Genomic DNA, 27,069 nt, shown 5'->3' with positions numbered 1-27,069 from the left:
AGCTACATAAAAATTTAACTTCTAAAAAAAATTTTTTTTAAGGGGCGCCTGGGTGGCTCAGTTTTGGTTGGGCGTCCGACTTCGGCTCAGGTCATGATCTCGCGGTCCGTGGGTTCGAGCCCCGCGTCGGGCTCTGTGCTGACAGCTCAGAGCCTGAGGCCTGTTTCCGATTCTGTGTCTCCCTCTTTCTCTGACCCTCCCCTGTTCATGCTCTGTCTCTCTCTGTCTCAAAAATAAATAAACGTTAAAAAAAAATTTTTTTTAAGTCATTATTCATTCTTGAGAGAGAGAGAGAGAGAGAGAGAGAGAGAGAGAGAGAGCAAGAGGTGGAGGAACAGAGAGAGGGGGAGACACAGAATCCGAAACAGGCTCCAGGCTCCGAGCTGTCAGCCCAGAGCCCAATGTGGGGCTCCAACTCAGCAACCACAAGATCATGACCTGAGCTGAAGTCGGGTGCTTAACCGACTGAGCCACCCATGTGCCTCCCAAATTTAACTTTTTCTAAGTTTATGTATTTATTTGGAGAGAGAGTGTGAGTGGGGGAGGGGCAAAGATGGAGAGCAAGCATGCTCTTTGCTGTCAGTGCAAAACCCCATGCGGTGCTCAATCTCACAAACTGAGATTATGACCTGAGCTGAAATCAAGAGTTGATCGCTTAACCGGCTGAGCCACCAGGGTGCCCCTTCGATTTTGTTTTTCTTTTCTTTCTTTTTTTTTTTTTTTTTTTTTTTTTTTAACCTAAGATCATATAGCTAGCTAGTAAGTGGTAGAGAGGCAGGATTCCATATTTGTAGCCTGGCTTCAGAGTTCACTGTCTTAAGCTCTGTGGTACACCACCTTTTGTATATCTAAGCAGTTTGTCTATATGACCTACTTGTCAATAGAAATTTCTCTTGTTAAGTAGTTATTTTATTTTATTACCTTAATGGCATTTGTGCAAAAACAAAACAAAGCAACTTAACATTTTACTTTCTTTTTGAAGTTAATTTTTCCTGCTTTGCTAAAGTACGGCTAGAAACTACTTTTAACCTGGGAAACCACATAGTGTTTTTAAAGAAAGAAAAATAAGTATACAAATTTTAATACTTAAATTTAGAAAACAGAATTTCAACCTCATTTTTATTTGCTCCATTATTTTCTCTTATGCCACGAACACCAACTGGCACTGTGAAAAATGCTGTTTTTTCTTTTTATTTGAAACAATCTCTTAAAGTGAGCACTGTTATATATATTTGAAAAATTGGATCTTGGCTCATGGTCATAGAGAAAATAATGTTTTTGTTACACACTAAACTTGTTCTCAATATTGATTGGTTGTATGTTAAATGTAACATCATTTGAATAAGGCCACTCATAGTCTTTAAACAAGCAAAAGTTCAGAGTGTAATTACATCACCAAAGTTCTGATTCAGCATTTCAAGAAATCCTTTGGCATCTTGTAGTTTTCTGTTTTATTTTTAGTCTGTTTGTTCATCTTCCTTCTTTTGCATCCAGAGTTCTCTAAATTACCTTTAAATCATTTTCTCACTTTTCTCTCTTCTCATAAATTAGCAACTTTAGTTCTTTTGTGACACACCACAGCCCTGAGAAAATCTGACTTTGGCATCTGAAATATTTTCCAAGGGATTTCCATTTTGAGCATTTAAGTATTTGACAGCTATATGTAAATAATTAGTAGATGTTGTAGGTATGCTGAAAAACATATTATGGATTGCTGTACGTCTTAGTGTGTAATAGCCCAAGATGAAGAAAACAGTGTGACTTTGGATATGACAGTCTTATTTTCATGTATGGACTCTGCCACATACTTGATAGAAAACCTTGGGCAAAAGACCATTTAACCGTTCTGAGTGTCAGTTACTTTCTCAGTAAAATCAGGGCAATATGGTAAAGTGTCTGGCTCTGTAAGTTACAGCTACTTCCATGACTTTGAGCCCTTTATTCAATTTATAAAAGGAGTTAGCTGCTGTCATATATATTATCTCCTTTCTTAGTTTGTATGAAAATGCTACAGAGTAGCATATCCTCTCCATAATTGCTCTCTCCATGCTTCTTTTCTTGCCAGTTAAATCAGCTATAAAAATCTCCTTGTGCCCTCTTAAAGAGCAATTGGCTGGGATTAAATAGCTAGTCCATGAACTGAAGAGAGACGTCTGATTTGATTTCTCATATCTGAGCCGTCCTTTGTGCACAGCGATTCATCTCACCCCTGTGTTGTAAAATCCTTTGAGCCTCTGTCACATCAATCCTAGCCTTAGGCTTGTAAATTGCTAATAGTGTATATTTTACAGTCAAGAACTTTTATCAAGCTGCTAAGTTTGTTTTGAAAAGTGTGGTAAGTTTGGGTCAAATTTTATTTCACAGCCAGTGAAGTTTATTTGTTGAAAAAAAAAATCCTTAAAACAATTTTATATATGAAGATGTTTTGGTGTGGTATGCCCAGCTAAATTAGCTAACCTACACTGCCTCATAAATGCCATCCTCTATGATGGCTGGCTTTTTATCACTAATGTGAATAGTAATTCATTTAGTGCAACATAATTTTTCAGGAAACCTGTTTCTGAGTTGTCATTCTGAACTCTTCCTAAGAGTAGTTACTAATCTGAGTTTGGTTGCCCATATGGGTGGTAAAGCAACATATCTGCTGTGAAGTTTAAAAATATTGGAGCACTTGGGTGACTCAATTAAGCCTTTGACTTTGGCTCAAGTCATAATCTCACAGTTTGTGGGTTCAAGCCCTGCATCGGGCTCTGTGCTGGCAGCTCGAAGCTAGAGAGCCTGCTTCAGATTCTGTGTGTGTGTGTGTGTGTGTGTGTGTGTGTGTGTGTGTGTGTGTCTGCCCCTCCCCCCTTCTCTCTCTCTTTCTCTCTCTCTCTGAAAAACAAATAAGCATTAAAAAAAAATTAAAATACTACATCCATGATACATCTTACTAGGAAACCTTAATTAAAGAAATGCTTTGACTTCACATGACAAAAAATGAAATGTTTTCCTTCCCTTTTAGAAACATTATTATTCATGTATTTTCTTTTCATAGTATTGTGAAGTTTTTCTGCAATTGTGTGTTTCATTTTGGGGAGGCTAGCAGTTGAGTTGTTGGGGTTTTTTGTTTTATTGTACCTCTCAGATAATCTATGAAACATTTCTATGTATTCCTCATTTCTTGTTTCCAGGTGTTCAGTTATTTTATTACAGATCTAAATTTAGTCCTTTATATGTTTTAATACTTTGTGGTATTGTGGTATGTATATTTGGTTTTGGAGTTTTTGTTCATATAATCAAACAATGTCCATTTTTTTTTCTTTTTCTCATCTTCTGATCAGGATTTCTGGCAGGTACTGACTCAGCAGCATGTGCTTTAAATTAACTATTCCAGAATCCATAGTAATGCTTCAGGGACAAAGGTTCAGTGCATGCCTATGTCCTTCTCCTGCTCCTTTCAAAATGATTCAGTTCCTGTCACTTTAAATTAACATACTTTATCTTTAATATGACAATGCAAACACTGCACAGGTCCTTGATAATATAATACCTCGCATGATTTAAAAGGGAAGTTTTAACATCAAGTGTCACACGAAAGGTTAAGAAACTGTTACCACTGTATTGCATAAGAGATACTCAGCAGTATAATGGAGTCATCTCACCAGTCATAGTAGGGATGCCATGTTCCTGGTTGAGCTTTACAGGAAGGGTGAGGCAATGGTAATTTCCAGTGAAAAATTAATGTTTTTTGTTTCTTGAAATTTCTTACCTGATAAATACAGGTAAGCAGTTGCTTAGTTGCACTTTGCTCAACTAAATGGCTTAACAGGAAACAAAAGGAACATTTTAGGACTTCGTTATTTTGTTTTTTTGAACTGACCAACAACTTTAACTTGAAAAGGAAGCCAATACACGAGGAAGATCATGAAAGAGAATATGTAGATTGTAATCTGGCAAAGGAGAATTTCAAGGACTAGCCTAAGAAGTACATTTTTTGATCTTTGAAGACTCAGACTCTTTAATTGTAGTGTATGAGTTATTAAAATGCATTTATTTTTTAAAAGACATTACTCTTGGGTTTCTTTAGAGAAATATAAACTAAATCGTATTAGAATATCTTTTTTGTTTTAAAATAATTAATGATATAATTAATGAGATCACAGTGTGCTCTTTATTTTTATATAACATTTTTCCTGCCTGGGCTTCTTCGTTTTTAAAATGGGATATATTTTTAGAAGTCTACTTACCAAACCCCAGACCAATGACCCTGTTCCTGGTATAGTCAATTATCTTCTGCCTCTCACTGCATTCTGAAACAAACCAACAAATACTTAAATAATTGTGACAGAATAATTTATTGATAGTCTCAGTATCGATGTTTCTAATGCTGGAAATTCTATTTTAGAATAGCCATGGCACAACTTAGTACGCATAGTACTAAGGAGCATAAATCAGATGAGATGCTTAACACCTGTGATTGAGGTACATTGCTTCCACTTCTGTAATTATAGCAGAACAATTTGTAGGAGGAATCTAAAAACTCTTCCTTTCCTATGATAATTGTATGGTTAACACTTGAAAATTTAAAATGAGTTGCCTCACACAGGTGTCCCTACTAAAGAATGAGGGGAAGTGAAAAGAGGTAGGTAGGAATTGGTGAAGTGCTTGGAAGTCTCTGGAATATTCAGCATTGGGTAGTCAACCACCATAATTGACAAAAGAGCACCAGTTTTCTTTAAACTTTGACTATCAAGGGTGATATCCTTGTTGAGTAAGGAGTCAAGAGCAAGTTTTACTCTATTATTAAGGGTATCTTGTTAATAAGCATTTTGTATTGAAAATAATAAACTTTTTTTTCCCTAGAATAGGTAAATATCACTCATGTTGGTGACACTAGTATAAATCCTTTAAGCTTCCAAAGGTCAATGAGCAGTTACTTAATAGACGAGGGCTTTCTTGCTTGCTTCCTTAACCAGGATTTTGTCCTTTGCATGCTAAGTTCCTATTGCCTGTGAAAAGGCTGGAATCATTTTGTTTTTGTAGTAGCATAGAGCTGTTCTTCAGATGCAGCTTATGAATGGTGTCAAATACTGAATTATATTGCTGTGAGGAGTATCCATAATGTCTCTTTCCAGTCTCTAAGTTCCACCACTACTAAAGTACGTTGATTTAACTCATGTGTTTGATTATTCAGGTTGAAAAAAGAAATGATAATGTAATCATTAAGTACTCCCTAGGAGAGTGTAGTTTACTTAGTTACCCCAAATATTCAGACGTCTATTAAATATGTCTTTAAATACATTTTTATTTTAGATTCTCTTTTGTTTGAACTTGAGATCAACTGAGCCCCTTTGATTTATCATTGTTGATTTGAAAGCATAAACATGACTGACGAACCATTACATTTCCAACACGTTCATATTGAACTTTTCCATCATGAAAGAAGATTTGAAATTCACTTTGACAGGAGAGGACTTGGATCCAGACTAACTTCCTTTTTCTTATTATTTTAGCACATTAACATGCTTTGAGATTATACAAAGTTCTGTGAAAACTACTCAAAGCATTTTATTTCTCCTATTCTGATAAAAGTGGGTTCTCCACTTAGCCTGAACATGCATTTTTTAAAGCTCCAAACTTGAAAAGTTTTTCCAATGACAGATTAGTCTAACGTCTATTAATTAAGAAGAACACAACCATTATATTCTTGAAGTGATACTCATTTTCAAAATGATTAAAATATGCTTTTGAACAAGTCATAGCATAAAAATACGTTGTGCACCTACATCATTAACTAGACTTTCCTTCTCAAGATAAATGAGCTGATATATGCTAAGCCCCAGGATTAATATTTTACAATAATGAACGGTTATTTTTGCTCTGAAAATACCCAGTCCCCATTAACAGTTTTAGAAATTGCAAACAGTTTTTGTGCATTTGATACAATATAACATAATAATGGTTCTGGAGTCAAACTAGGACCTGTCCTGCTACTTCACAGCGTTGTCACCGTGGGCTACTTATTTAACTTCTCTGAACTTCAGTTTTCTCATCTGTAAAGTGCAGGATAGTAGTATTACCTACCTCCAAGGATTGCAGAGAGGACTTACAGAGGTGTATGTAATTCAAGTAGTTAGCACAGTGCCTGGCATGAAACACGTGAACTATAATTTTTAAATTCTTGATATGTCTTTAATGGTTAGTGGTGTTTAAGGGATACCTATAAGTGTTTGAATTTAAAAATTCTTCATCTAAAGGGCTTCCTGGGAGATGGCAGTTACTAGAACAGTGTAGGATGGTTGGTGATCCTCAGAGTGAAACTTAGTTTCTATGATGCGATTTTTTTCATTTAATAATTTTTTTTCCAAATGAGAGAAGGTGAAATGCTATATTGACTTGTTTTTCAAAATTTGTTTGTGAGGTTGCTTTTCCGTGAATTAATAGGAAAGCTTTTTATAACCCATATGACTGAAAACAAGACTACTGCTGAGCCGACGGCACTTCTTTTCAGCACTGATTGATTTGAGTGGCCAAAGTCCAAAATTGAATTCTTAGATTTAGGTAGCAAATAATCAATAATGGTAAAACATAGATTCTCCCATCCAGAGCTGTTTTGAAGCAAGTGTGCAGGCCTATGTGGTAGAAAATAATAGAGTTGACAGTTTTCCCCTTTGAGGGTTTTGATTAATACTTCATCAGATACTGAGAACTGAAACAAACCACTCAGTGAAGTTGTATCATTTCCTTGAAGTGAACGTTACTCCAATAGACTTCCAAATTTTTATCATTATTTGAATCAAATCTTCTCCCACATTTTTTTTGGTAAGCATCTTCATTTGTATGCATATTCTCTATAGCCATCTAATGAATGAAATAGGAAAACATGTGCATGATAAGTATTTGGAGGTGTTCTCAGAGCTAACGTGGTTAGAATTGGGACTGAAAAGAGAATGGCTTTCTGGCAGAATGAAGTTTTACAGTATCTTAAGCACTCACCTTCCACAGTCTGTTGCACAGTCATTTATGTTTGCTTGCCTCAAATGCAATATTACCTTTGAAAAGGTTGGAAACTCCGAATCAGGAGAGGAACTCCTAAACTACTCTAAATTAGAAACATCTCGATTTAATTTTATCTGACATAACCTCAAATTCAAGTTTTCTGCAAGTTCAGGTGTCGGACAGGGGAAGAAGAATACATATTTTAACTGTGCAACATTTTCTGTTTGATTGGGAATAGTGTGATTGTTTAAGATTGATACCTACCAAGGCTTTGGCATCTACGCACCAACTAAATAATTAAGTATGAGCATTAATTGCATGGGAAATTTGCTGAATTTTCTATTTCTAACACTCTTCCCCTCCTTGCCCCAACCCCAACCTTAGGTAGAAATACTGTTTATCATTTGGAAATGCTGGGCTAAAATTGCTTTTTCTGAAAGAATATTATTATCATCAATTGGTTTTTGAAGTACAATCTCAAACGTTTCTTGAGGGATTTAGCTAGGCTTTGAAATATATATCAGTCATCTAGAGAAATGCTAATTAAAGCCAATTATCTCAGTCTCATAAAGGATGACATCTTAATTTAAATAGCAGTGTTGTGTTCTTTATCAGATTTTTCTATAAACCAGAGATGTTTTGAGCTTCTAGATGACATATTGGCATCTATTTTGCTGGCATGTCTATCAACTACTACTTGATAGAAAATTTATTTCGAACTATAGAAATTGAGAAATGGGTTTTAACTAGAATAAATAATGAGATTAAACTGCTAGATATGATTTTTCTTTTTGGCTTCATCCAATTGAGTCCTTAAAGGCAAAATTATTGCCTCTATTTTGATCAACCCTATTAAAATTAGGATTCACTGAGCACAGTGAGTATTAGCGAGTCTGAGTTGTGACTGGAATCCCCAGTACCAAGGCTCCTGATGGCACCTGCAACTTTGGCAGTGTTCTATACATTTGTGTGATTGGTCAGAAATCACAGTGTGGGCGCGTTAGCTTGAAACTATCCTGGTAAAACAGTTCAGGTTTTAGACTCCTTGAGAAGTACAGCAGTTACACACGATGATTTGCTATAACTTTCTAATTAAGTGTCTCTGCTTACTTAAAAAATAAAAAGATTCAGGATATGATGCAGTTGAGGTCAATACCAGGACCCTTAGGAGATTATTTATTTATTTGTTTTCACTTGAGTTCCGTAAGTTGACTGTTTTACAGTAGTGAGTATGTAGTTGTGATTTAAATTTTGAAACATAGCGTCTTAGGCTAAGTCATGTAAATGAATAGTAAAACAGTTAAACTTCCCCTCTTTAAGTCAGCGAGCGCATTGCTTTGAAATATTTTGTGTAATTTTGTTCTTTAAAAGGAAGTAATATTTGTCAGTAAATTCGGTAGAAATGCTATTCTCATTGGTTGACCTGCATTTTTGCTTTCACAGCCTTAATTTCAGAGATTCAAGTGATTGAATAAAGTTTGATATGTAACTTATAAGATGCATTAAATAGCAGGGTACCTGGTGGCTCAGTCAGTTAAGCTTCTGACTCTTGGTCTCGACTCAGGTCATGATCTCACAGTTCAGGAGTTCAAGCCCCAAGTCGGGCTCCACATTGACAATACAGAGCCTGCTTGGGATTCTCTCTTTCTCCCTCTGTCTCTGCCCCTCCCATGTGCGCACAGTCTCTCTCTCTCTCTCTCTCTCTCTTCCTTCTCTCAAATAAACTTTTTAAAAAAGATGCATTGAATAGCATATGTAGAATTGTTGAATCACTGTGTTGTCCACCTGGCAGTAATATAACACTGTATGTCAACTATACTTTAATTAAAAAATAACAATAATAAAATAGCATAATGCTCTGGAGGGTATCTTCAATTATGATGTCTTTTTAAACCTAGTTCTGTTAATTTTCAGCATATATACTGAAGTGTATTGCTAGAATCTTCCCTCAGGAACTTTAAGATGAAACAAATTTTCCTTAGACCCTTACTATAAACTTTTTTGCTAAACTTACATCTTCATGTATTACTTAATCTCACTTTATATGGCCTTACAATAGATTTGGAATATATTCTACTTCATTTGACTTTTATATACAGAAATGTCTTCCTTTTAGTTTGTCTAATGTTTATTTATATTGAATTTATGACTTACATTGAATTACATACACGTATTAGTATAAATGTTCATTAGTAACAAACAATATAAATAACCACCTCTGAGGTAGTGAGAGAAAGTGAACATTATTACCAATCTGTTAAGGAAGGTTATGTTTTCCTTGGACATGTCTCCATATCATCCCTAAAGTATATAAATGGTATTTGCCTAGGGAAAAAAAAATAACTTAAAATGTAGTCAAAGATTAAACATTATTCAAAAGTGAAGAAACATTGTACATGACATTCTCAGTTTGCAGAATTAAACAATTGATAAGACTTTTGGAGTAAGAAAAAATACCCAAAAACCTTCCCTCCACTTTCCTTCCTTGAATCTAGAGTTTACATTTTTCTTTCCTTCTTTCTTTCTTTCTTTCTCTTTCTTTCTTTCTTTCTTTCTTTCTTTCTTTCTTTCTTTCTTTCCATTTTCAACATACTTTGTGACTTTTAAAAATTTATTCAGTATCAAACTCAAATATCTATATTTTCACAGATTCCCTATGTGCCATGGCTAGGTGGTTTGAAGATATCATTTATAATAGAATCAGACCTTTGATTTATAAATACCAGCTAAGGAGCAGTCATACAATGCCAAATAGCCTAAAAATTGGTTCTCTAGTAACTCTCATTTCTTCCCAAATTTTGATATATTTATTTGATTCTCCTCCTAGCTTTAAATAATTTGAGGGATCAAATTTGATAGTTTTATGGCAGTTTGGGTGTTTTTGACTGATAAATGTCATGAATTTTATAAGAAGCATCTTTGGAGTTTTGGATATTCATCCCACTTTTAAATTCTTAGAGTTAATAAGTAGATGCTTAATCTTAAATGCACCTGAACCACTCTCTGACAAGTGGGTGCTTTAGAAAATATGCATGTAACTTCCCCCCCCCCCACCCTTTCCTTCTACCCCTGCCATGACTCCAGAAGCACGGAAGAACAATGCTTTAATAAAGAATTAGAAGATTATGTTGCACAGAGCATACTGAAAAGCATGGATAATTTAAAAGTCTTCTTTAAACATCTTTCTCATTTTCAAGGAGCTACTGCAAAACAGACATTCTTTGTTCTTTCTCTTAAACATATGCACGTACATGTGCATACATGCTATCCCTTTCCTCTGTTCTTCCTGACTTTGATACTTTCTATCCCTCTGTCATGTCCCCTCCCCCCCCCTTTTTTTTGTTCACCTTTCTAGGATCTTTTTTTTTTTTTTTTAGTTTCTTTTAGGTTTTTTTTGTTTTTGTTTTTGTTTTGTGTGTGTGTGTGTGTGTGTTTTTTTTTTTACTTTATTTATTTGAGAGAAAGCATGAGCACAAGGGGGGCGGGGTGAGTCAGAGAGAGAAGGAGAGACAGAATCCCAAGCAGGCTCCACACTGTTAGCGCAGAGCCTGATGCCAGGCTCGATCTCACAAACCATGAGATCATGACCTGAGCCCCAAATTAAGAGTTGGACACTTAACCAAGTGAGCCACCCAGGTGCCCCTAGGATCCTTTTTCGTTCTATATCTTTTCATTCAGATGTTTTCAACTTTTTCTTATATGGAGCACATTGGCCTTTTGGCCTCTCCTTCCTACCACTCTACTGAGTTCAGCAGAGATCTCACATGTAGCTACACAAACAGAAATATTTTCTCCTTCAAGAGGACTGAGAGTTGCAAACATGGACATATTCTGTCTAAAGCAGTAGAGGAAGAGGTACCTTCCTAGAGAAAAATCACACTAACTAAATCAGCATTGCAAGGTGTTATTATATATCCCTTATGGAGATATGTTCCAGTAGTAATTCTCAATCAGTATACAACTGAAGGTCTGTTTGGTGACATCTTTATTATCTCTGTACGCTTTATAATCGTCTAATAGTGGAGGTGGCTAAGCCTAAACCTGACCTTAAATACGTCTCACGCAGAGGCTTAAGCTACCTTTTTAACCATTCAGATAATTTCATGTTTATTTATACTTTGGCAAACAGTCATATACTTTGTTAATAATCAAAAGACCTTCAAAAGAAAATGGGCTACTCAAATCAGAAAAAAGCATGGAAAAAGTAGCCCCACTTATATGGTAAATTAATTTATATGGTAAAGATGCCAAAATAATTAAATGGGGGAATGGAAGGTGTTTTAACAAATGATTTACAAACAACTATATATCCGTATTTTAAAAAAATAAAAAATATACCTTACCCCTTTCCTCACTATACTCACAGTTTACTTGGAATGGATCATAGACCTAAATGTAAAATCTATATCTTTAAGGCTTCTAAAAGAAAATGAGAATATTTTTATGTACTAAAGAGAGGCAAAAATTTATTAGCATATAGAAAGCAATAACCATAAAGGAAAAAATCAATGAGACTTCATGAAAATTTAAAACTTTTGATTGTTAAAAGAGAATTATAAGTCATAAACTAGCAGAAAATATTTTTAATATATGTATTTGACTATATTTGTTATCTGTTGCTGAGTAAAAAATCCAAAGCTTGGAGGCTTAAAACAATCATAATTTCTTGTCACTTATGCTTTCTATAAATAAGGAATTTGGGAGCAATTTGGCTAGATGGTTCTGGCTCAGGCTTTTTCATGAGGTTTAAGTCAGAGGTTGGCTAAAGCCTTAACCATCTAGCTTGACTGAGGATGGAAGATTCATTTCTAAGGTGGCTCACTGAAATATCTGGTACTGACTTGTTGAGAAGCCTCAGGTCCTCTCCCTGTAGGCTCTCTACTGTCCTGCCTCAGTGTTCTGTTCAAATGACAGCTGGCTTCCCTCCAACAGAGCAGCATGCCTTTTATGCCTTTTATGACCTAGCCTCAGAGGTCACACATTATCACTTAAGCTGTCGTCTGTTGGTCACACAGACCAACCCTGATTCATTGTGAAGGAGACTAGGTCAACATAAGGATGTGAATAACAGCAGGCAAGAATCCCTGGGATCGTCTTGGAGTCTGGCTATCCAGACTCCTTGAAAGGAGTCTCATATCCAGAATGTAGAATGATCAGTGATTGAAAAAAAAAATGGCCAAAAGAAAATATATAATTTCCAATAAATAGAGAGTGCTCAACAACATTGATCAGCAAGGAAATGCACAATAAAACGACAAAGAAATATCACTACCTACCCACTCAAATGGCTGAAATTAAAAAGACTGGCAACACAAATGTTGGCAGTGATGTGGAGTGACTGGAACTCTCATACATTGATGGTGTGAGTAAAAAAGGTACAGTAACTTTGAGGAATGGGGCACCTGAGTGGCTTAGTCGGTAAGCATCTAACTTCAGCTCAGATCATGATCTCACAGTGTGAGTTCGAGCCCTGTGTCAGGCTCTATGCTGACAGCTCAGAGACTGGAGCCTGCTTCGGATTCTGTATCTCCCTCTCTGCCCCTTCCCTGCTCATGGTGTCTGTCTGTCTGTCTCTCTCTCTCAAAAGTAAACATTAAAAAATTTTTTTTAACTAAATAACTTTTAGGAAAGTCTAAATAGCCAACAACTGAAAAGAGCCTAAATGTTTATCTGTAAAGGAATGAATAAATCACGTTATTATGTGTGCATTATGATTATATATAAAATAAGTTATAATACAAATTTTTATTTCATTTTTATTTTATTGATGACTAATATACTTCTCTACAATAAAAACAAACTATTGAAAAATACAGTATGGATGATTCTCAACATTAGGCTGAGCTAAAGAAACTGTACACCAAAGAGTATATCCTGGTGATACTGTTTATAGGAACTTCTAGAAGAGGCAAAACAATCAATGGTATAAAAACATGGTGGGAGTTAACTGAGGAGGAGCATAAAGGAAACAATGGAAATGTTTCCAGTGAAATGTTCTGTATCTTGATGGGGGTGTGGGTTACTCCAAATATTTACTTATTTCTTTATAAAATTCATTGTTTTGTACATTAGATTTATGCATTTTACAAAGTAGATTTTACTTAAAACTGTAACAAATATTGAACTCTAGATAATAAGTTTTTTGCAGATATGATTAGCAATTGTGAAACTGCTCTCTGTATATTCTAATATAATCTCTATATACTCTCATTGAGCAAATGAGTAAATATATTGAGGATAATGCGAACCAGGCTTCTCCCTGTTGAAGAAGGGAATAACAAGTGTGTAAGGGGTAAGACTACCTTGTTTCCCATGGTACTAGAATGGAATTAGAAATACCAATATGAATTCATAGTTTGTAACAGACAGATATGTAATCATGAGGAAGCATCAGCCTAATTTAAAGTGAGGGATATTCTTCAATATAATTCACTTTTCAAATCTCTTAGGGTTAAAAAGTGTAAAGAGATTTTTAAAAATGGCGGAGTAGGTAACTCCAAAACTGCATCTCTCCACTAAGACAGTCAGTAAGCTGGCAAAAACTGTCAATCAACTTTTTCAGATCTCTGGAATCGAATCAGACTTTAAACCACCAGGGGAATGTTGAAAGAAGAAGATGCTGAAATTTGATAAGATAAAGTTGTGGCGTACTTACTTGATAACCACTTCCCCACTCCACAGCACAATGGCAGCCATACAGATTGTGGCCCTCAGTCCTAGTACAACTTGCTTGTGCCAGAGCAAGCAGTGCAGACCTTGTCCTTGGAGAATAGAGATGTGGGCAGTGACCTCTCTGGTCAATGAGGCATCTCTACTTGCAGGCTTGCCTTTGTTTTGCCTTTATTGGAACTCTTAGGGATGGGGTGGCTTCCCAAGTGGCATTTTTCAAAAGCACTTAAAGGTAATAAATATACTAGCCACAGCGGGCCGAGAAAAGCAGCAGACAAACCAAAGAGCCTGGGAAATGAAGAGGCAGCTGGAGATAGAGAACAAGGACTTTGAAGTGCTCCACCATATACTGAGGAATCTGGAAGGCCTATGCATGCCCGGAACTGAATGAATACTTATAAGAAACCTTAGCAGACCCCAAGCTTTCACCTCTGGCTGCCTTTTATCTTCCATGCAAGCAAGAAGTGAAGGCAAAGGCAGATTTTTTAAACAGTGGCTAAGCATTGAAAGAAGGCCCAACACAAAGCCAATCTGTAAAGACATGGAGACTATTCCCACACATACATATTTGACTCCAGGAATTTAAGGAAATCTCTGTCAGATCACCAGCTGACCTCTAAGGTAATGGAACAGAGACTTGAGTGACCATGCTTGACAAAGCATTCAGTATTTATGAAAAGAATTTAGAAAAGTCACTAAAGAAGTAACTACAACCCACACAAGCAGCAGCAACAAACCCTGAGGAGGGAGACTCGGGTTCCCAGAGTTACCACATTATAATATACAAAATGTCCAGTTTTCAACAACAAATTATGCTTTCAAAGAATAAAGTATGGCCAATTTCACAGGAAAAAAAAATAGGAACTATCCTTGAGAAAGCTTACTACAAACTTTAAATCAATTGGCTTAATATACTTAAAAACCTAAAGGAAACCATAGGCAAAGAACTTAAAGGAAACAAGGAGAATGATGTATGAACTAATAGAGAATATCAACAAAAGAAATTTTTTTAAGTTCTGAAAACTGAAAAGTACAATAACTGAAAGAATTTCATTAAAAGGGTCTAATGGCAGATTTGAACAGGCAGGAAAAAAAGAATCCATGAACTTGAAGATAGGTCAGTTGATATTATCCAGTCTAAGAAATAAAAAAAGAATGAAGAGAAATTAACAGAGTTTAAGATACCTTTGTGACATCATTAAGTATACCAACATATGTCTACTAGGAATCCCAGAAGGCAAGGAGAAAGAGAAGAGAGCAATATTTGAAGAAACAATTGCTGAGAGCCTTCCAAATTTATTGAAATATGTGACTCTACTTTAGGATAAATTCACAGATACCTACACTGAGACACATTATAATCAAACTTGAAAACTAAAATGAAGAATCGTGAAAGCAGGGAGTTTGTTGCCAGTAGATCTACGATATTAAAAAAGAAAATGCTTAAGGCTGAAATAAAAGGGCACTAGATACTAACTTGAAGCTATATGAACAAATGACATCAGTTAAGGTGACAACACAGGTAAATAAAAGCCAATGTTACTGCCATTTTTGGTTTTTAACTCCCTTTTTTTCCTTTGTGATTTAAAAGACATGCATAAAATAATAATTATAAATCTGTGTTAATGGGCACACTGTATAAAGATATAATTTGTGAAAATGACCTCTCCAGGAGCAGAGGGGTTTTTTTAATACTATTGAAGCTAGGTTGGTATTAATTCAAACTAGATTGCTGTAAATTTAAGATGTTCATCGTAGCCTGCAGGTAGCCACTAAGAAGATAACTATGCTTGGTTCCTTTTATAGAAAATAACCAGGGACTCCATAGAGACAGAAATTGGATTAGAGGCTAGAAGAAGGGGGCAGGGGGCTGTGACTGTTTAGTGGGGAAGGGGTTTCCAAATGGGGTGATGAAAAAGTTCTGGAATTAGATAGTGGTGATGGTTTCATAACATTGTGAATGAACTTACTGCCACTGAATTATACACTTTAAAGTGTTAACAGTGGTAAATTTTATGTCAGGTGAATTTTACCACAATTAAAAAAAATTATAAAACATAAACAGTGTGGTCCTGGTGTAAGATAGACATATATATCAATGGAATGAAATTGAGAGCCCAGAAATAAACCCACACATTCATAGTCGATTTGTTTTCAACAAGGTGTCAAGACCATTCTGTGGTGAAAGAAGTCTCTTCAACGAATAGTGTGGGGTCAACTGGATATCCACATGCAAAAGAATGAAGTTGGATCCCTACCTCACATTACATACAAAAATTAACTCAGAGTGGATCAATAACCTAAATGTAAAAGCTAAAACTACCCAGCTATTAGAAGATACATAGGGGTAAATCTTCACACCCCTGGCTTTGGTAGTGGAGTCTTAGATATGACATCAAAAGCACAAGCAACAAGAAAAAGTAGACAAATTGAACTTCATCAATATTTAAACCTTTTGTACATCAAAGGACATTATCAAGGTACAGTAGAAAGGCAATGGACAGAGTGGAGAAAACATTTGCAAATCGTACATGTTATGGGTTTATACACAGAATATACAAAGAACTCTGACAACTCAATAACAAAAAGACAGATAACCCAATTCTAAAAAAAGGCAAAGGATTTGAAGACATTTCTCCAAAGAAGGTGTGTAAATGACCAACGAACACATGAAAGATGCTCAATATCATTAGGTACTAAGGAAATGTAAATCAAACCACAATGAGATACCACTTCACACTCACTAGAATGGCTACAATTTTTTTAAAAAAGGAAAATAAGTGTTGATGAGGGTATAGAAAAAATCGGAATCCTTGTACATTGCTAGTAGTAACGTAAAATGGTACAGCCACTGTGGAAAACACTTTGGCCCTTTCTCAAAAACTTAAACACAGAGTTATGATATGACCCAGAAATTCCACTCCTAGGTACATACCCAAAAAAATTGAAAGCAGATAGTCAAACAAATACTTGTACATGAATGTTCATAGTAGCACTATTCACAATCGCCAAAAAGTGGTGACAGCCAAACTATCCCTTAATGGATGAATGGATAAACAAATCGTGATGTGTATACAATGGAATATTCATTGGTGATTAAAAGAAATTGATGCCACAACATGGATGAACTGAGAAAACATGTGAAAGGAGCGAAATTCAAAGGCCCACATATTATATGGTTAAAATGGTGCATTTCTGTTACATAAATTTTACCACAAAGATAGTAACAAACCTCCAAAGGAAAAAATAAAGGACAAAAAAACCTGTTTTGGATTAATGGAAATTAAAGAGACATGACAACTAATGCTGTTTATGATGGTGGATTATATCCTGGGCTGGGGAGAAAATAGTTATAAAGGAAATTATTGGAATTGTTAGCTGAATTTAAAAATAGACTGGATTAGATAATAGTATGTATCAGTATTAAATATCTTGGTTTCATTAAATTTATGCTATGGTATATAAGAGAATGTGTCTTTGTTCATAGGAAGTATATATTGAAGTATTTAAATGTAAAAGGGCGTGTGTGTTGAACTTTCAGAGGGACAAAAGAATATATGTATATATAAAATGATAAAGCAACTAGGGTAATATGTAAACCATTGGTGAATCTGGGTAAAATGTGTATGAAAGTGTCTTATATTGCTTTTTCCACTATTCTGAGTTTGCAATTATATCAAAATTAAAAGTTACCAACAGAATTAGATTTGTCTTTTGATATCTTCCAAGCAGCAGCATAGTCCAGGTGATTGTTAGAAAAATAATGTTAGCCATGCTTTTTTGTCTTAAGTGCTTCTTTTCACTCTTTCCTTACATGTTTGTCTCTTTCTTATCTTCTGGATCCCAATATATTATTTATTTTATTGGCTTATAGCAATCTCTCTGTAAGATCATTACATAATTAGGGGCACCTGGGTGCCTCAGTCGATTAAGCGTCCGACTTCAGCTCAGGTCATGATCACATAGCCTGAGTTCAAGCCCCATGTCTGGCTCTGTGCTGACACCTCGGAGCCTGGAGCCTGCTTCGGATTCTGTGTCTCCTTCTCTCTCTGCCTGGCCCCTGGTCATGCTCTGTCTGTCTGTCTCTCTCTCAAAAATAAATAAACATTAAAAAATTGTTTTAAAGATGATTGCATAATTAATACAAAGTATTCAGCTTTTATACATATTTATTGTTTAGTCAGTAATGTTATGCCTTTGGGAGCCTATTCTCATTTTGTGTATTTTTTCTTACATACTTTATTTTTGCAGTATCTTAGATAATGTAAAAAATGTAACCATTTGTTTCCCTTTTTTGAGAAATTAAAATATTAACCTCCAGTGAAAGGCTTTGCTGCTTTAGTTCTCATCCAGCTGTCTGAAATTTGTGTTCAGTCTGTTGGTAGAAGATCAAGTGTGGTATGAGATTTAACCCTAACCGAAACACATTGGACTACGTGCTCATTTTTGTTGTCCATTCAAAGAAGTAATCTCTAAATCCTGACAAACAGGACCAAACAGGTGGCTTTCTGTCCACCAGAGATGAGTCAAAGAAATCCTTTCCTAAGTAGAATGTGCCATCAAAACCTCATACTGCTTTGTCAACATTCAACTGTGGATTTTTACCTGTTTATGCCTCCTGTTTCATATGAACAAGCAAATGCCCAGTAAAGGCTATTTTGGATAGGATTACAAAGAAGATCGTGATGATTCATTTGGTACTTGTGTTTTCAATTGGTTAACCAGTTTTCTTTCCTTTGTGGTGTATGATGGGATCTTCACTAGACAGAGGTAACCTATTGGATAGTTGTGTACCTGGATGCTGGTGTGGTGGTGCTTGTTGGTTTCGTTTTCATGATACTCCTCCTGAGGTTGTGCTTGCAATGCTGCTGCTTATTTTGTGTTTGCATGACATTATTTGATTGCTCTTTGTTGGTTTGGGTTCTTAAAACCTATTTCCTTTTTTTGGTACCCAGAATAATTCATTGAATATCTTTAGTTGGTCCAGAACTTATGGAAATTAGTTCCAAGTCTAACTCTTTGGTGGATCCTTTTCAGTTTTTGAAAATATCTTCAATGTCACAACTAAGTTTATCATTTGGCTACGAATTGAAAAAACAGGGTAGGATTCCTTAAACACCCAGGAAGTCACCACTTGCCAGACAGGCCATTACTGAAGCTAAGAAGTAACTCTTTGTGAGTTTTATAGATTAAATAGAATTAATATATACATAGAATAAAATCTAAGTTTTAGGAGCATTTCATCACTTAGCTGAAACTTAGGAGCCTCCAGCAAGGTAACAATGAATACAACTAAATTAAATCATGGCTAAATCTTAGTGTGCATGTCTGATTTGCCAGTATCTTTCAGAGGTGTTGTTTCCTCTGCAAACTGTCCTACATTCCAAAGCTAAGATTCTTGGGGGGCCAAGAAACTCTCAGAAATTAGTTTTCTGAGAGTTTGTGTGGGCCTTGAAAATAGTTGCTTACCTCTTTGTTTCTGGTCATTGGTAGTATAGTTTTTCTTGGTCAATTAGCTATCTCTGGGCAAATTGTACTGATTTCATTTTATTTTATTTGTTTCTTTTGTATCTTTTCTACTTTATATACCTCTATAGAAAAAGGCAGATTGTTTTTATTTTTATTAATTTTATTTTTTTGAAGTTTTTAATTCCAGTATAGTTAACATACAGTGTTATATTAGTTTCAGTTGTACAATATAGTGATTCAGCAATTCAGGTGGATTGTTTTTAAAACCAAGAAACAAAACCAGTCCTGAAGTGAGCCTGTATATGTCAAATGGCAGGAGTTCATAAAATTGAAATTATTTTTTGGTGTTACTATTAAGCCAGTGTTGAGACAAACAAGATCATCTTTTGTCTTATAAGTTTAGTCATCTTGAAAACTGTAAAGGATCCATTAATTTGGAATGGCCATCAGAGAAATGCTTATGATAAGTAGCATAAAACTGACAGATAAATGGTGTTTCATCTCTATCTATCTGTGTTCTCATTCTGTTATATCTTCTTTTTATCTTTTGGTGGGATCCATGCATATAATAGAAAATTTCCCAGGAACGAGAAAAATTTGCTGATGAAGGCAGTATATTTTATACCCTTGGAGAATGTGGACTCATATCCTTTTCAGACTACATTTTCCTTACAACTGTTCTTTCCAGTAAGTATAAACTTTTCTTTTTATTCGTTTATAGGGAGCATAAAGGACTATAAAAAAAAAGTTCATTGGAGGGAGAAACAAGACATGTTTGTAGAGTTAATTATAAGTTAACATACAATTTCATTTATTATAAGTTCTCTATAACTTGTAGTTAGAACCACCTGAGAAAGAGGAAGAAAAATAAAATATCAAGATAAAGTTAAAAAAAAAGAAAAAGACAAATCAGTGAAGTTAAATCTACCTTTAAGTGTTGAACCCCTGTATTCTTTTAAGATAAATTGTATATTGCCTGGTCCTTGTAGCCTTCATTAATGTTTCTACTTCCCCATTAAAACACGTATTGATCAGGGCACCCAGGTGGCTCAGTCGGTTGAATGTCTGACTCTTCATTTTGGCTCCAGTCATGATTTCATGGTTCATGAATTTGAGCCCCACATTGGGGGGTTGGGATTCTCTGTCTCCCTGGGATTCTCTGCTTGAGATTCTCTGTCTCCCTCCCTCTCTCCTCTTCCTCCACTTGCATGTACATGCTCGCTCTCTCTCTCTCAAAAATAAGTAAATAAATGTTAAAAAAAAAAAACACATAATCTGTCATTTCTCTACTAAAGAAGAAAATTGGCTCGGTTTTTCTACTTGTGTTGAATATTCACTTTTGAATCTTAAGGATTACCTCTTAAGACAAAAACTCAAATTTGACTCATTTAGAGCACTGATGAATTGCTGATTTTTTAAAGCTAAACAATTTGGTTGATAAGTGTGCTACTCTAAGTGGGTTTTTTTTTTAACTGTTCAGAAAAACAAAAACAAAAAATGTATGTTTCTAGCTTTCTGTGTATATCCTATTGAAATCTATCTAAATTGAACCAAAGAGATCTGATTTGTATGTTTGAAAGAGATGATTCTCTAAATTTTTTCTAATTACTTTTGACATAATGTCTAATTTGATGTCTAATTTGTTTGACATAGCAAACAAAAATTACTGCCTCTTTCTTCCTTTCTCTAGGCTAGTCATCTCTAAAGATAAAACTTTCAAATAGTTTTTAATAAATGACATACACAAGACACAGTTCCTGCCATGGCTCTGACCACTCTTACCCTTCTTTCCTCTGTTGACAGAAAAATGAAGAAATATAGACTAACATGCCTTACCACAGTTGTCTTTGGGATACCAAAGTGTCTGAATAAATTCATGTGGTAAACCAGTGCTCTAACAAAGGAGATACACACACACACACACACACACACACACACACACACACACACACACACACACATTGATTTGTTACGAAGATCCAAGGTAGTGAACTAAATAAAATAACATTTACGGTCTTAAGTTGGGTATTGTTAAAGTTAGTTGTGATTTTGGTAGGGCATGGTTTCCAAAATAGTCTTCAGTTCAAATCCTGGCCCCAGCACTTCTAAGCTTTGTGATTAGGGGAAAGTCAGTGAACTTGTTCATCTGTTTTGTTTGCAAAGTGAAGGTGGAAGTAATAACAAACCCACATGATTTGACGATTATGAGATCAGGAATATAAAGTACCTACTTCACTGCCTAGTATTTAGTAAGTATGAAATTTGTCTGGGTTTTTATTCTTGATATCCTGTAACAAATGTTATTTCATATCTGATTTAAATGTTATTTCATATCTGATTGTCATAAAAAAAAACAGCAGAATTGGTAGAGATTTTTAAGCTTTCTGTGTGTGTGTGTGTGTATGACTTTGTATAGAATTTGCATTCAGCATGATGTGGCAGAAAAGAGTACTGCATTAAATGAAGAGACCCAGCTTGGAGAACTGTAGTAATATACACTGTATACAATGGCAGTAGTTCCTGCAAATGTTTGTTGAGCTGAAATGAGATTTTAATTTGTATCTAATTCTCAGTCCTATTACCTTCATATCTTTCTGAGGGTCAGAAGGACCACAGAGCAGAACCTTCAGAATACCCTGCACATTGTGTAGCTCCTTTAATAAATTCAACCATTTTAGAGCAGGTAAAAGTCACATTACCCTTAAATTCTGGAAACCACTCCAAGTAGCTCTACTGGTCCAGGCACCTCTTTACTTCTTGACGCCCACCTCCTAGCTTAAACATGGTGAGTGATTTACAAAAAGTGCTTGGTATGACAATGTCACATATAGTTGACCCTTGAGCAAAGCTGGGGTTAGCGACACTGATACTCTCCACCCACCCCACAGGCGAAAATCTGGGTATAACTTTTGACTCCCCCAAAACATAACTATTAATAGCCTACATAAATTCAATTAACATGTGTTTTGTATGCCATATGTATTATATACTGTATTCTTACAATAAAGTAAGCTAGGAAAAAAATGTTATTAATAAAATCATAAGGAAGAGAAAGTACATTTACAATACTGTACTGTGCCTAGAAAAATTCATACATAAGTAGACGCCCACAGTTCAAGCCTGTGTTGTTCAAGGGTCAGCTGTACTTTCTATATTGCCAGGGATGAGAAAATAGAATAAGAATATGATTTGCTAAGCGAAATTAGTCAGAGAAAGACAAATATCATATGACTTCACTCATATGAGGACTTTAAGAGACAAAACAGATGAACGTAAGGGAAGGGAAACAAAAATAATATAAAAACAGGGAGGGGGACAAAACATAAGAGACTCTCAAATATGGAGAACAAACAGGGTTACTGGAGGGGTTGTGGGAGGGGGGATGGGCTAAATGGGTAAGGGGCATTAAGGAATCTACTCCTGAAATCATTGTTGCACTATATGCTAACTAACATGGATGTAAATTTAAAAAAATTTAAAAAAAAAAGAGGGTGATCCAGGGGATCCCAAGTGTATGCAAATATTAATTTCTTAGATTAGCGTCAAAATGAAAAAACAACCATATTTTCCAATTTGTTATAGATTCTTATGATTTCTCAGAGGTCTTGAGACCCCATTGGAGAAAAAATACAGCTCTAAGGGTATTGCTTGGTGGTTGTCTGCCCCAGTATTCATAGAACTATTCTCAGCCTTCTCCATTATCACTTCCCTATAAGGGAATTAGCCAGCTCTTACCCAGTTGTGAGATCCAACTTTTAGAAAGAAAGTCTATCTTAAATGTTCCCCAAAAGTTCTAAAATTCCAAGTGGTCTCTCCCTCCTGTCTCTGAACTCAAAGCATTTATTAAACTTAACAATTAGCAATTCATCAATAAAACATTTTCTGTGTATTGCATTAAAAAATATATATGATTTTAAGATTTTCTCCTTATCAGTGGTTTTAAGTATTTTCATTATTATATGCCTCTAGTTTTTCTCAACTTAGCACTATTGATGTTTGAGGCAGGGTAATTTATTGCTGTGGGAGCTGTCCTGTGCATTGTAGGAGGTTTAGCAACATTCCTGGTTTCTACCCACTAGACGCCAGTAGCATACCCTTTCCCTTCTCCCAGTTGTGACAATCAAAAATGTCTTCACGATCCCTGGGGGACAGAGATAGGGAGGAATCATACCTATCTGGGGATGCCCTAGTTTGGGACAGGGTTTTTTGTTCCTTTTGTGTTACTGTGTGCCTTGATGTAGTGTTCTACAAGTTTCTTATCTTGGGATTCTTTGAGCTCTTTGGATCTACAGGTTTATAGTTTTCATCCAATTTGGAAAAAATTCAGCCTCCTTTTCTTTTCTTTTCTTTTCTTTTCTTTTCTTTTCTTTTCTTTTCTTTTTCTTTCCTTTCCTTTCCTTTCCTTTCCTTTCCTTTCCTTTCCTTTCCTTTCCTTTCCTTTCCTTTCCTTTCCTTTCCTTTTCTTTCGGAAGAACGCAAGTGGAGGAGGGGCAGAGAGACAGGGAAAGATTGAATGTTAAGCAGGCTACGTGCCCAGCACAGAGCCTGACACAGGGCTTGATGTCAAAACTGTGTGATCATGACCTCAGCTGAAATTGAGTCGGACACTTAACCGACTGAGACACCCAGGTGCCACTAGCCATTATTTCCTGAGATACTTTCTCTTTGCTTCTCTTTCTTCTCCTTTGGGTATTTCAATTACACGTACATTTTTCTCACATCAACCTTATAATATTTGTACTATTATTGTCTTCACTTTACAGATGAGGAAATTAAGGCATACAGAGGGTTACATACAAAAAATTTGCTCCAAGTCCCAGAGTAAGTAAATGATTCAGGGTTTGAATCCAGCATCTAGGTTCCTGTTGATTGACTTTACTTCTGTGGTCACATTTTCAGCAGTGATAAGCCGTAACTTATGTAGTGCCTCTTCTTTCTCTCAGGCTGGCTGTGGAAAGGTCAGTCATAAAGTCTCCTAGAGGTAATGGGCAGTCCAAGCATTCTTGTGATCTGAATATTGCACGTTGCATTATCCACTTTGTCTAACAAACCATGGGGGGAATTGTGCCACAGAAATCATACTAAGATCACTTCCTTCCCATTCCTTGCTGCTAAGATGCTAGGAAATGACACTCACAGTAGATCAACTTCCTGTGGCTAACAAGATTTTATAACAATCTAGGCACACTAAATGGTTCCCAAATCATCCTACAAGATAGAATGCAATTTTTTAAACACAAAAAGCTTTGCCAAGGAGTGGTTTGGGATGAGGGGAAGAGCATTAACATATTCATTAATCTGTTACTCTGGTGGACAACAGGAGCTGTCCTAAAGATTTCCAACAGAAAACCAGCCAGAGTAATGTAAAACAACATAACTCAGAGAATGCAAAACTGTCATATTTCTGAGGGTCTAGGTTTTTTCCAAAACTGATAGACCCAGTAGTGTTCAAGAAATTGCCATCGTTTTGAAGAATATGAATACTCTGTCTAAATGGATTGTCATTTGGAACCTCCCAAGTACCTTAAAAACTCTGTTTTGTCTAAAATAAAATTTGACAACTATATACAGCAAATCATTTGTTTCCCTTCTCGATTTATAGTTACTTCTCCTAAAAATAAAAATGAGAAAGCTGCTTTTCTGGAATGCCTCACTGGCCCAGTTGGTGAAGTATGTGACTCTTGATCTCAGGGTGATGAGTTCAAGCCCCACGTTGGGCATAGAACCTACTTTAAAAAAAAAAAAAAAAAAGAATAGGCATGGCACCTGGGTGGCTCAGTTGGTTAAGCGTCTGACTCTTGATTTCAGCTCAGGTCTTAATCTCAGGGTCGTGAGTTTGGGCCCCACGTTGGGCTCCATGCTGGGCGTGGAGCCTACTTTAAACAAACAAACAAAAAGCAACCATGAAAAATAAAGCTGGGATACTATATTAGAAAGAAAGAAGAAAGAAAGCTGCTTTTCTTAAAAAAAGCATGTTATTATAATTTCCCCCATTAAAGAGAGTCATTTCTTCTTATGTTTATTAAACTTCTTAGAAGTTTGATTTTTAGCTAAACAAGAGTATCTTGGACACATACCCAGAATAACAACCAATTTGGCAGCAATATCTTGTGCTTATAATAAGCAATGGCATGAATTTCTCCCTCTTTTCTGCATGTGCTTTGGATAATGGGGGCCCTGTTTAGCCAATCTAAAATTTTAAACACCTCTAAAAGTTTTAACCACTGTCATACACACATGCTTAAACATACATACCTCCTAAACCCCTTACCTGCTTAATTTTTTCTCCTTGGCACTTAACCAATATTTAACATTCTATATAATTGATTTCTTTTACTTGCTTATTATTATCTAGATTGTAAACTACATGACAATGATCAAAGGTTTGTAATGATATTCACTATAGATTTGCAATGATATTCACTATGGACATATCTACACTATATAAGCACTGAAACAAGGTATAACAAAACAAGAATATAACATATTTTTCAATTTTCTCCAAAGGAAGTTTAGCAAACTGAGAACAGTTCTTGTAGCTGTTGTCTTCAGTCTGCAGTCAGTACAAATGGAATGAGGAAAACATGTTTTTAAATTAATCTATTTCCACACAAGCTTGGTTTCTTATAATTTAGAATTCATGTATTTGTATTCCCCCTTCATTCCTAATTCATAAAATTTTTTTTGGAAAGGTTTTATTTATTTATTTATTTATTTATTTATTTATTTATTTATTTATTTATTTTACTTTAGAGGGAAAGAGAGAGGGAGAGAGAACCAGGAAGAGGGGCAGGGGGTGAAAGAAAAAGAATCTCAAGCTGGCTCTGCACTGAGCACAGAGCCTGACGTGGGTCTCGATCCCACAACCCTGGGCCCATGACCTGAGGCAAAATCAAGAATCAGATACTCAACCGACTGAGCCACCCAGGTGCCCCCCCTAATTCATAAATTCTGTTGCTTTATACCATATCTCTGTGATCAGGTTTGATGGATTAACTTGAAGAATTTTCTACATGAGTCTTAACATCTGTATTAAGTAGAATATTAAGTATTTAGTAAATAAATCTAGATTCCTTCTAGGCAAGATGAAGAGACTGTTAATAATTACTGTTATTAAATAATTTCCAAGAAGCCTCTGACCCTTAAAGTAGGTTAATAGGAATTGAATGAGAATACAGAAGTATGATTATTAATGGCTTAATTCTCTGCACTAACCAGCTGCAGCATTAGCTGATGGTCTTAAATCTTATAATTGAAGTCAGAGATTTTTCTCATAACTAGGTGCAGAGAAAGGTCATCCAGATTTATCTAGAATGCTACATAGCATTTATTGATTTGGATCATTCTTGCTAATGCTAAGATTCATTCGGTAATGATAGTATAACTTAGACTCTGGATCTTGGCCGTTGACAATTATGAAGTACTTACTTTGTGCTCTTTGTCTCCATATGTGTTCTAACTAAAGTTATTAGTGCTGTTGCCTAATAACATGAAAACAACTCTAGATAGCTTAAGGAAGCAATAGTAAAACAATTATAAAAGTTGATTATTAAGCATCTTCCTTACTTTTTACTATTAATCTTTGAAAAGTCAGCAGAAAAAGCAGAAGCAAAAAATGTTACGGCATGTCCAGTGCATAGGACCTGACCTAATGAAATTCAGGCATCATTCAGTGTGTTCTGATTTTGATTCCCTCTTTAGATTTTGAGGAATCAGTGGAGAAATTGAATTAAGTGAGTTTCACTGTAGCAGGGTTTGACATACTGACAGTTAAACCACATTCTTATTGTGACCCACAATTCTCACAGATCTTTGAGAAATTACATCAGCATTCAAGTGAAAGTTTATGATATTTTATTTCTCTTGCCGTGCAAACTCAGGAGCTGATCATAAAGTGTACGTGACTTGGAGATCATGGTGCTGATCAGTGCCATTCTGTCTAATGAAAAT

The 27,069-nt window shown here is 35.5% G+C and overlaps 1 protein-coding gene across 10 annotated transcripts in view; it reads left to right on the top strand.

The window, feature by feature from the left end:
* Positions 1–27,069, top strand: part of MICU1 (mitochondrial calcium uptake 1) — a 248,255-nt gene that overhangs the window by 112,941 nt on the left and 108,245 nt on the right. For 5 of the 10 annotated variants that reach the window (XM_003994041.4, XM_019813250.2, XM_023240541.2 and 2 more), the window contains one exon: positions 19,692–19,806. The exons of 1 other annotated variant lie outside the window; for it this stretch is intronic. In XM_003994041.4, the coding sequence (XP_003994090.1) occupies positions 19,692–19,806 (115 nt within the window). Of the gene's footprint in view, positions 1–3,323; positions 3,336–13,417; positions 15,173–18,414; positions 18,421–19,691; positions 19,807–27,069 lie in introns of those variants that run through there. 4 more of the 10 variants (XM_006937859.3, XM_019813251.2, XM_006937861.3 and 1 more) reach the window with 4 other exon arrangements.

The sequence above is a fragment of the Felis catus genome, chromosome D2 (genome assembly GCF_018350175.1).
Source record: "Felis catus isolate Fca126 chromosome D2, F.catus_Fca126_mat1.0, whole genome shotgun sequence".
Taxonomy (NCBI): domain Eukaryota; kingdom Metazoa; phylum Chordata; class Mammalia; order Carnivora; family Felidae; genus Felis; species Felis catus.
The sequence above is the reverse complement of the archived record's forward strand: the minus strand, read 5'-3'. Positions and strand labels throughout refer to the sequence as shown.